General features: G+C 37.0%; 1 protein-coding gene across 4 annotated transcripts in view; it reads right to left on the minus strand.

Moving 5' to 3' along the window:
- The window catches only part of LOC139968794 (disks large homolog 5-like), a 70,984-nt gene that overhangs the window by 38,767 nt on the left and 20,199 nt on the right, over positions 1 to 12,018 (minus strand). For all 4 annotated transcript variants that reach the window (XM_071973185.1, XM_071973184.1, XM_071973186.1 and 1 more), the window contains exon 3: positions 8,986 to 9,048. In XM_071973185.1, coding sequence (XP_071829286.1) covers positions 8,986 to 9,048 — 63 coding nt within the window. The remainder of the gene's footprint in view (positions 1 to 8,985; positions 9,049 to 12,018) is intronic.

Consider the following 12,018-nt stretch of genomic DNA (forward strand, 5'->3'; position numbering starts at 1 on the left):
TGACAGTAGTACAGAACGATATGGTAAGGCAAGAAGCAGGTTACCTCATAATTAAAACATGATATCTTGCGATTCATATTCATCTCAGTATTCCAGTCATCAATCATTTTGTAATCAACATAAAGCAATGAGTAATGCTGGTTCCCTACCAGCTCTGAACAACGGTTGCTGATGAGTCACTGCAAATAGGACGGACCAATGAGGAGGCTCTTAAATAAACACAGGGTTTGATTGCATGGAAGGATGCCAGGGAGAATTAGAAACAAAGAATTATTCAGATTAGCTGATCTTACGATATAAATTAAACACATTTATCAGTATTTTCGATCTAATTTTAGACAAGTGATTACAAACAATGAAAAGGTGGATAACAGTCCAGAAATCTTTCTTCTCTATCATCTAGGTATGTTCTATGTTCCTAGAAGTGCCAGAAAGCACCTCACAAGAGCAAGCACTCATAATAACAGTTTGTGAGAAAGGAGCAAAGTCTGAAAATGTCCCCTATGTTTTACAATTCAAAGCAGAATGACATCTAATACATCACAGATGGACTTCCATGCAAATTTTTTAAAAAGGCAACATAACACACAGTAGAGTTAATATTTGATTCTTTGTTGTTGTTGTTTGATATTAATGCAAACACATACATTTACAGAGGCTTAGAAATTCTAAAAAACAATTGTAAAACATTAACAAATAGGGCACTCTGGACTGAAGACACCTAAGAACAGCATTTCATTTATAAATAATCAGAGATAGTAGAAATTTAACATATATATCAGGAATTTTCAGTTGGCTCATTAATAATGTAGGTTGTATGATCAGCTGCAAAATGTTTGCAAAACTAGAACAAAGGTGTCAATACATGAAAGAGCAGACAAAGAAGAAATGACTCTATGTGTCATGGTCAACCAACTTTTGGCAGTAAATCTTGACCAGAGAAAAGGAACTAACTCTATTTCATTTTCTTTTTTAATTTCCAACTCATAAATGTATATTTTTGCACACTGTTGCACTTATTCTTCTCATATTTGACCAACCCTTAAGGCCCGGTCACACTATTCCGATTTTTTATCGGAATACTATCCGATTTTCCCGGAGGGATCGAAACAGCCTGTTTTTCGTTCGGGTCTTCTAGCCACAGTGATAAAGGACCTGATTTGCTATCTGTTGAGCCAATCCGATGTGGAATAGCCCTCTCCTAACTTTTGATATTGACTCCGTTTCCTTTTATCGGATAGCTATCCAATTTCTCTTCCGATTTTTATCGTTTTTCGATGTGACGTCACTTCAGAATGTAGTCCGTTCCAGAACCCCTCAGATTTGGAGTAGGTATTCGAATATTCCACTGCATTCATTACATTCACTACCACAAACCTCACTCTTCGGCCTAAAATCGGAAATATCGGACCGTATTCCGATAAAATATCGCTGTAGTGTGACCGGGCCTTTAGTGCCAGTAGTATAATATTCTTGGCTATACTCTAGATGACAATGACTCAAATCACCAACAGGGATATAATCTGGTCCCTTGATTGTCCCATTAAACAATCAATCATTACACAGATACATTATACTAATTAAAGATTCTAACATTAGGTGTATGTACTACTAATGACCTAGAGGAAGAATAACTGCTCCCATCCTTTCCTTCACTAATGACTGCTTTAAAGCAGCATACACTGAATACAAAATTCAATTAATTGTTTTTTAATAATAGATTCTTTAAGCTTATTGTTCTTGGAGTTCATCAGGACCATACACTGCAATATTTAACGTCCAATTAAGTTCACACCTACCAATGCTTTGTTCACAAGAATAGTAATAATCAGCAGTTATTTTTACTTTGAATATATGAACTTTGTATAAATCAACTTTATTAGGCATCCCTGCATTGTTTTCAACAAATGAGTGATCATAAGGGAATAATCAATAACTGTAGCTGGCTAATTTGCCAATCAGACAAAGTTTGACATTCTGCATGAAATGTTAAGCACATAAACAGTTCAAGCAGAAATACATTGTACTTCATCACACCTACAATTACACGATAACTAAAAGCTATATAGATAAATACTAACATACTGCTTTAAGAACACTCTATACAGTTATCATTTTCACCATCCACAGTAAATTATAGATAGAAATTGAACCCTGGAAGCTAGAAATTGCCGTCAGTCTCCAGCTCCTCTTCAATATATTTGACAATCCAAACCTCTACTGAAATCAAAACATTTGTCCAGGATAATGAAATGAGAGATAGGCCGCCTTATTTGGTCTACTAATTGTGATGCCTAGAGTCCAAGCCTGTGGGAATATTAAAATCAATTTAGACATTTCTAGAGACAGAGTTTTGACTACCTAATGAAAAAAAAAAGTAACCTTACTGATTGGTCTCATCAAAATAAGAAATTCAGATTACGGACGCAGTATAAACTTTCCTGTGTACAGACACACTTGACTGGAAAAGTTCAAACCAGCAAGGAATAAAGAGAAAGGACAAGTTTTGACTAAAATGAGTCATGCAAGCAGGTCTACAGTCTATATACAAGCATATCACTTTTCTTTGGTGATGCATTGAACTCCACAAAACAAAGTCACCTTATAGTTAATAACACTGTAACATTTACAATTATATTTTGTATCAGTTTCTAATTAGCTGCACCTTCTATTTATAAGGTCTGAGGTGAAAATATAACCAGCAAAGTGAAAGATGTTTTGTTTTTTTGTTTTTTTTTACAGTTGATTTGTTTGCCAATACTCATGTCAGAGCTAAACGGTAATCAGTTTGATCTCTGACCGGTATTATTATAACTTCTTCGGGGAACTTGTAAGACACGTCCACCAACCTGAAGTAACTTAAGTCACTCAACTGTTTCCACCAGTCTTTAGATTCTTCAATGGAAAGTTACAAAAAGTTAGCATTTTTTCTGCTTACGTGTTTTAAATAAAGACTATCCATCTCTTTGACACAAGCTCTTCAGATTTTGACCTGTCTTAACCTAAAATGACCTTTGACCATCACACGAAACAATAGTGCAACTGGGCTCATTACGGTGTATGAAGTTCAACCACATACTTCCTGAGTTATTGTGTATATAAGTTTGCATCACACACACATATTTAAACACACACACCCACATGCAGGCATACAATAGACATGCAAGCTAACTTCATTGCACAAGTTATTTGTCTGCCAAAGGCAGGTAACCAAAAGCAATTCTGCATGTACATCCTGAACTCTTTTTCTACACAAAAATAGTTCTAAAACATCTGCATGTTTGAGTAGTGGTGACCTACTTTAAACCCATCTAATTGCACTAAGTTAACTTAAATGAATACCTAAGCTTTGTGATATCAGTGACCTCAATATGTTCACCGTCAGACATCATAAGTACAGGTACCCTAGACTGTACATTTCTTTCGCTATCACTAAACCATCATATCCAGCACTGCTTAAATAACAGAGTTGAATCATGGAATATATTAATAATGCCACCTTCCAGTATCCTGCTGAGACAGATTATAGTGAGGGCGCTAGTTCAAATTTGACTATTCAGGGAACTACATAGACCAAGCCAGACTAGCAAAAAACATAATAAATGTACCATTGTCATGGCTCTCAAGTTTCCAGAAGCAAAATGCTGGTTCATCACTGATCTATCCATTTGTTTATCTGCAGCCTGGGGGAGGGATACAAAAAGGAGTGGGACATCCCCTCCCCTATTTTAATTTTTTTTTTTAATTCTGATGATGCCTAGGTGCATAATGGTGGCAATTATTTAGGAATTGTTGGCTGGAAGATATTTTTATTTTTGATAAATTCTCCATGGCAAACATAATGTATGTCAGCTGGCCATTTTGAGAAAGAAATATATGCAGCTTGATGTGTTAGAACTACTACCCACGTGTATAAAGTTCCAATGGAAAGGCCGTGCAGCGCAACATTTTGTAGCGACGTTGAACTTGTGTAATCAGATCATCAAACTGAGTGGAAATTGTCACATTAAATGGTACAGACCAAAGTTGCAGAAGTTGCGATGTTGCAACTAACAAGATTGATTACGGACTTATTAATTTGATCTGAAGGATGATCGCTAATTCAAAGTTAAATTATTGTGCAACTTTCTTTTTTTATTGTAAAGGAAACTCAAAATGCAGGTTTTTTGTTGACATTTGCATCTCTATTAGGTAATGAGAGCTTCTGTGCAATGTGAGGTGTACAATTTTTCATGGCAACTCCATACCCTGAAATATATTCATTCAAATTTAAATTACTGATGGCTACCAGTTTCAATTGTCATATATTTACCTTTATTTATTTACAAGAATTCACATAAAACACCTTTTCCATATTGGTAACACATTTTAAGTTCCTTGCAACTAATTTTGTTTACTGTATCTGCTTTAGAAAATGATCTATGGTTTACTAATTGTCTCAGATTGTCCTATTGCAGTCTTCTAATGTTCAATCAAATTAGGCCCTAAGTTTGCAAATAAAAAATACTTGCTGAATTCTTGCTAAATGAGTTTTGTATTTTGAGGACTATTTTCATTTCACATTTGTAAAGGTGATCATTTCTAGCCATAAACGGAGACTTTCAGTTTATAGGTAAGCTAATTCAAGTTCACATCACCATTAAAAAATGTCTGTTTGCAAAGTCTTCAATGAAAAATATCCCTTAAACATGAACCCATTAATAGCTAAGGTAGACAAATAAACCAAAAGCTGATCAAACGATATTTATCAAGCCTGCAAAACAACAAAAGACTGAACAAACAAAAGCCAGGCAATGAGACAGAACAGACTGTATAGGTCATGTGACAATGACTAAAAGCATTCACAAACAACCAAGTCTCCTTTGACCTGTCTTCCCTTTGCCAGTTAGCCGCAGTGTAAATAAACTTCAAAAGTCAACAGAAAGGGGAACACTACAATTAACTGATATCGAGTGTAACATGTGGATCTTTTTCGACAATCAGCTCGCTCCAAGCAAAGACTGAGTATCAGGGCAGTTTTGAGACCCATACCTTTAACTGATACTATAGGCTTTGAGCAGATCCTTGTCCCCGAAATGACTAACAGAATGATACATGCATAGGCCTATACATATCCTAACATACGTATTTGGAGATCCTTTAACCTGTATGGCAAATGATGCAAGTTCGGGACGATTGCTTTAGACATCAAATCAATTAAGGTGGGTTTCAAATTTCTAAAAATAACCTACACTTCTATGGATGATCTCAAAGTGGCCTTTTAACGACTCACAATGGTGTGAAAACCTATCCTTCAGTAAACAGAAAACACAAACATTAACCTTGATAACCATGCAGTGCTACACTCTGTAGTATCTTTGCCATAGTTTGTGTGCAAAACTCATCATAAGCTAGAAATATCTGCAGTAATATCAAATTTGTCTGCCCTTGAGTAGCTATCCCACTGAGTCTCATGACTAACAGGGACTCCAACATAGTGAGGTTAAACAAATCCACAAAAGCTAGGCCAAAAGAGTGAGATAAACGTAGCCTCTGTTAACAGCAGGTGCAATACATACAGTGTGTACCCCGCTCGGCTATACAATTGTCATATTCCACACAGGAAAAAAAATGAATGCTTTTGTCTTCAGAGGCCCAGACATACTCAACATGCTGGTTTTACTTTGAAAATAACACTCAATTTTTTTTTTCTTTTTTAGTGGCAGTTTACTGCACCAAGATGTGTAATGCCTACAATGACAGAGTGAGTACAGTTAAGAGAAAGAATCAGGGGTATCTGGGAGGATTAACAGTTTTGATGATGTTCGTAAAGTCTTAGTCTTCTTGATATACCATAACAATGGCCTAATTTGGACACCACAGTTTGTCTTCTCTGACTGATGAGAAATGAAAACTCTTGGGCAAGAAGATATCCCCTGGATCAAAAATTCAGAGTTTGGTACTTTGTAACTTAAGAATGACTGATCTGGTATTAGTCGAATTAGGGAATGAAACACATGTGACCCTGAGCCATCGATAGAGCGTGGAGACAGCTCCTTCTTCTGGCTGACGCCCCTGCCACTAGACAAAGAGTTCTGTTTGTAAAGTGATGTAAGGATGAAGTCGCCATAGGCTCGAACGGGCTATATTGACAAAACCCCCAGTACTCCATTTATGCTCCAGGAACGAGGGAACTTCCGGAAAACAGGTCTTTGATTCACCATACACTGGATGACCGCGGCTACCTATGGTGGTACCGTCTGAAAAACCTGAGTGGATTGCAGCCATTGCTGAACAATATCATCTGATTGTTGAAACTTGTCTTCCTTAATGGAAAGGTACATCAAGAAGTCTGTGAAGTGGGCAGCAATGGTACAACCATATTTTTACATATTTTAGAAAAAGTACAGTATCTCAAACCCAGTGCATTTGCGGTACCACCTACAGTATGAGATAAATCACAGCATTTTAAAGGGCAGAAAAATGTAAATTTTACACAACAATAATTCAGAGGTGGCAAGACAGATTTGATTAATTGAAAATATTGCTAGAAATAAGCAATCTTTATTTCATTAAGTAATAAGAGTTCTGTGTAGGAAGGTGCTTCCATAAAAGTCTCCTACCATGTCTAATCAAATTCCTATTTTTGACAAACTCATGAAAATGTGGACTAACACACAGAGAGATGTGGAAAACTTGAATGAAGTAATTATTTGCCAAACTTGCTGCACTAAATGTGACTTTTTTGTTGTATTGTCTGGTAATTGTCCTCTTAACCGTAGTCAAACCTAGCAGCAGGTATGATACTCTTATATACATACCTGTAAAGAAACCACGGTCAGAGATAAAATGCAATCAAACAGATATTACCAATATGAATATCCTATGACATATTTGTGGATGAGAAGATCTGCAAAAACAGAAGGGAGTACGGTGACAGGGGAGTTGGTCATGCTTTAATGTTACCAAAGTTAGTCAGTGTGGTAGATGATAAAGTTCTTTGTTAGTTGAAAACAAGTAAACATTGGAGGTAAATACATCTCCATGGTGTGCCATCAATGAAGACATAGACTACTCAATCACACATCAAACAGGTGATCTTGCAATTGAAATGTCCACTAACAACCCTGCACCCCTACCCACCATAACAAAACATGATGTCTTGTTTATACAAGACGAAGAAGTATCAAAACATAGTATACCTCTAGAACTGACAAATAAGCTGTATACATGCCTCACGGCCATGAAACCTGCTGGAGGACATTTCGGGTTTTGTGTTTTGCAGAAATTTCACGCAGTTCAAGCATACTTCCATGGTTCAAGTGCAAACAAGGTTCTCTGCTTCAGTGACTGAGACATTGAGTAAGCATAGCTTGATTACAAACTACTGGCCTATTCTCAATACTGAAAATAACAATATTTTTTTATGTACTGTCTTGTGTACATTAGTGTGACAAACCACAAGCCTGTAAAATACTCCCAAATGTGTCCTCTTTGGCCTTCCATAAGGTAATCAGACTGAATGAAGTTAGCCATGATAGACCAAGTTAGCATGTTTACCATTTGAGCAAAGAGGATGTATGTCATATAAGGTGAACCGAGCACTAACAAAGAATACACAGGTTTGTAGACCTGAATATTGCTCTCATTAAGTTCTGTTCTCCTCCGATGAGCCAGAAAGCAGAATTTGTACAATAAGTGGTTTACCTGGTTTCATGACCCTTTATTTAACAAACCTAACCACTAACCAAATGGTTTTTCCCCTTTCATACTTGGTCATTATTTTAGTTTCCCAGACTGTGGAAGAACACCACCCACCTTCTAAATGGATATGAATAGCAGATGGTACTAAAACTGCAAGACAGATAGGTAGTTGGCAGGCTATAGCAACAGATCAAAGGTCAATAACTGTATTGTTGTGGTGGCTGTGTGTCACACTATACAGAGCTATTGCTGTAACTCCCAATTTATCAGGCAGCAATTTTAAAGTTTGATACAAATTGAATTGCCTTGTGTTGACAATGCACCTCTCTGGAATATACAAGTAGAATTTGTCTTGTCATGTTAGCCAACATTCACAATATTGCCAGTATTGATGGCTGGTGGTTATCCATCCAGTGTAGGGAATGATTTAGACTGAAGGACCCCAAATGCAATGAAAGCTTGTTAATAACAAGATGGCTTCAAAAAAGTGAATATTACTTTCAAATGTTTGTTGTACCCTTACTTCAATACATCACTTTTGATACACAGTTTTACTACTGGTTTTGCTTTCATAACAATAGAATATCAATTTACAAAGTTCTTAAAATTTACAAAAAGTTGCTCACATATAAGAAATTACTTTCATCTTCACAGCTGGAATAAACAACAAATTGTTCAACAAGACAGAATGCATCTAGTGCACAAGTTTTTATAGCCATCATTCGTGAAGTAGTCACAATACAGGAAACACAACTGAGCAGATAAAGGCGGGGGGGGGGGGGTGGGGAGGGATGGGGAGACCCAAATGCAAGCCTGTGCAACTGGCCCACACACTAAAAACATAGGGGCGACAAATAGGAGAGCAGAAGGAAATTCAAGGTTTTCAAATATGCACTGAAAGAAAAGGCTGCACATGCAAGTTTCATGGTGGGGGGGGGGGGGGGATGCTCCTGACGATGAAGGTGAAGTAAGATCTAGAAGAAGCTTCAATGAGTTAACAAAGTCAGGATTTTTGAAGATTCTACTCTCAATTAAATGCTCCTGTCTCTTTGGGTGGTAGAATGAGGAGGCGGTAGAGCAAAATGTGACAGTCCCCAGAGAGAGGAAAATGGAGTAATGGTCATCAAGTGCTCCAGACATGGTAGATCTAGAGTGCAGTTGAGGAGACAGGGAAGTGAGGAGCACAATGAAATCCTATATCAGTTAATGTCACTATAACAATAAAATGTTATTATGAGAAGACTGGATTATAATAACTTGTTTTCTACATCCAGTCTCTACATTGTCTGCTAATAGACCTACCTCCTCCGGCATCTTCCATATCAGATTCGGATGTACCTGATGAAACTGTTGACTGAGATGAACCTAGTCAGAGAAATGCAACAGAAAGGAGGAGAAAGAAGAGAGAAGCCAGCATTAGTGAGACAGAAATAATGCTTAAGGATGAACATATAGTTACAGTTTCAGTCTTCATGTCATAGTCCAAGAAAATACAAACATTTGAGTGGCATAGTTTATATGTTTCCGTAGCTCTTCCAGGATTTCAATATATATTCAGCTTTAAAACACGCTATATACCTGGATATGCTCCTTTAAGGCTAAACTGATGATAGGTCTGCTCCTTGGTGCAGTTCTAAACAATACTGTTGATGTATCAATTCTTAGAGCTCAACCAAAACATGTTTTTATTTAACTTTGTATCAACAGTTCTGAGAGTAAAAAAGAGAGACAGGATAAATACGTACAAAATGTAGCACAAAATATAGCCTAATGTACACTTTATGAATGCAAGGTCAACCAACTGCCTGCAAATATATCCCAAATTAATCATATAAACAAATATGGGACCCTCCATGTGTTTCTTTCAATTTTTGATTCCCCCATCTCCCATATCCCGCCTACCCCCCCCCTACCTGAACCCCCCCCCCCGACCATCTCTTAGTAAATGTTGTGAAAAACATTAAACTGCCATGATTGAGTGACTAAGTTTGTCCAAACATTTATGATTATATGAATAAGGCTTACTATGACTGATTTCACCAGTAAAAGAGCAAGTATAATCATTTATCAGTATCACACAGACAGTTAGGGATACCATACATATGCAAGTAGGTAAGAACAAAGCAATGTAGCAGTATGTAGAGAAGAGTGGAGAAATGAGGTCATTTATGAAGATGGTGAGAGATTTTTGGTTGATCTTGATAACTTTTCATACCAGTCACTTCCAAAATCCCATATCAATGCTTCTCATTATCTCAAATAAATATCTTTTCATTTCAAGTGATGAAGATGGGGTCACACTTTTCATAAATTTCTTTCATAATCAATAAAAATATATATCAAGTGCTCACATGACAATATTTTTCAATTGAAATTTATGGTTCCCCACTAGCTTCATTTTTATGTGTTCTTAAACATGTGAAAACTCACAGTTTTAAGTGAGGCAACAAAATGTTGCAATATTATGACTTCTCATTTTTTACTTCATCATTTGCTATGTATTTGCTAGATTTGGTTCACTTGGTAACCAAATGCAGGAACCTGCTTAAATTTGGAGAGGGACGAAGTTTCAAGGACTTGTGTCAAACAAATATATGATACATGTAATACTTAAATAGTGTGGTAGAACACCTTCAGCATATTCATCACTCATTGAATAGTCCCTGTCGGGGATTCCTATGACCAAGAATGTGCATGCACGGGTGGAGGAGGATTAGCTGATTTATGACATTTATGCTGAAAAATAGGATTGTCCTCTGGGAACAGTAATAGCACAATGTAATCCAAGTGCTGCAACAAGATACTTATTTCACAGATCATATGCATTTACAGGCTTGAATTTTCCTGTATTTTAATATGTTTCTTTTTCTGCTGAGCGATTCTTGACATGATAGGCCCCTGATAGGAGAATACCATGGGTCATTGAAAGCAATTAACTTTCTTCCATTGTTCAATGGGTGGAGTCCCAATCATTAGCCTACAAAGCTGTCAGAATCCATGATCAAATCCATGCTCAGGGACTCAAACTTGACTAGTATATCAAACTGTACTATATGTACATGTTCAAACTGAATTTTACTGTCAAACTACTGTAAGAATCCTCACACCGAAATTTAGGTTCGAAATCAACTCATATGAATGACGATAAAGATGAAGATGATGGATTTTTTTATCCCACAGTAGTATGTGTACACATGAATGCAGTAACTACAGTATAGTACACAAACATACATCTAATTAAACACATGCGTGATGATATCCAACCATGTATTGTTATTTGGAGTTGCTGAATGGTTGCTCCTTTTTCACCTACAGTATGTTAGAAGTCAACCTTTAACCTCCACAAAAGCAGCTCCCTATTGGATGGCTCTACATACCATGTACGTTCAGTGTTCCTTATATGGTGATATCACATTAACAACACTATTTTCAGACTCTTCTCCGGTAGGTTTCATGCATTGACGTAAGGTGGGATGCCTGGTTTTTTCATGTTTATATCTCTTGACCGATCAATAGTGTAAATGCGGATCAGATCCCGCAATTAGGATCACGCAATTACGACCCTTTTATAGGCTACTAGTATAGTAGGTATTTAAAGCAGTGCTGCACATCACACGGCTGATGATTTAGTGCCATTTCTTTTAGAAAACAAACCCTTAACTTCCTGATCATTAGAACGGGTCTGATACCCAGCAGTCCAAAATGAAAAAATGTTGAACAGATGAACAATTGGTGAATCAGAAAGCGAAGAAAAGATGTAGGCTGATAAAGATTGATAACGATTATCAAGAATGATACGAGGAGTGATGCTTGCACAAGAGGCTGGCAATAGCGGAAGGGAGGTGGCCATACACACACAGCAAAACTTGCCCGACTCTGCTAGAGCGAGGTAAAAATGGTAACTCATGTGGTTCTATGAGGTGAGTGAGTACGCGCTGTGAATACCGAGCACAGGGTCTAGTATAAACAGATGGAAGCTCAAAGTCATCTGGTCTTAATGCTGAACAGTGAGTGTAGGGGTTGATTTCTAAGTTTGTAAACCTGGCATATATGTTGATATCAATTAACCTTTAACTTCCAGCAATTTCAATAATAGGATCTTGTACTCATCTGAAGGGAGAACTACCACACATACCAATTATGGAGTTCAAACAAGCATCACTTTTTAGAGTTATCATCTTTTCTGGGCTTTTAGGCCTACAGTATGTTGACATTTGAATTCAATGTCAACTAGTGTAACCTCATGATCATTAGTAAATGGCTTCAATGTTGTATATTACAGTTTGGCCAACTCTGTACCTTCTCTTACCACCATCAAACCATTCTTGGACACAA

The sequence above is a fragment of the Apostichopus japonicus genome, chromosome 6, assembly GCF_037975245.1.
Source record: "Apostichopus japonicus isolate 1M-3 chromosome 6, ASM3797524v1, whole genome shotgun sequence".
Classification (NCBI taxonomy): Eukaryota; Metazoa; Echinodermata; class Holothuroidea; order Aspidochirotida; family Stichopodidae; genus Apostichopus; species Apostichopus japonicus.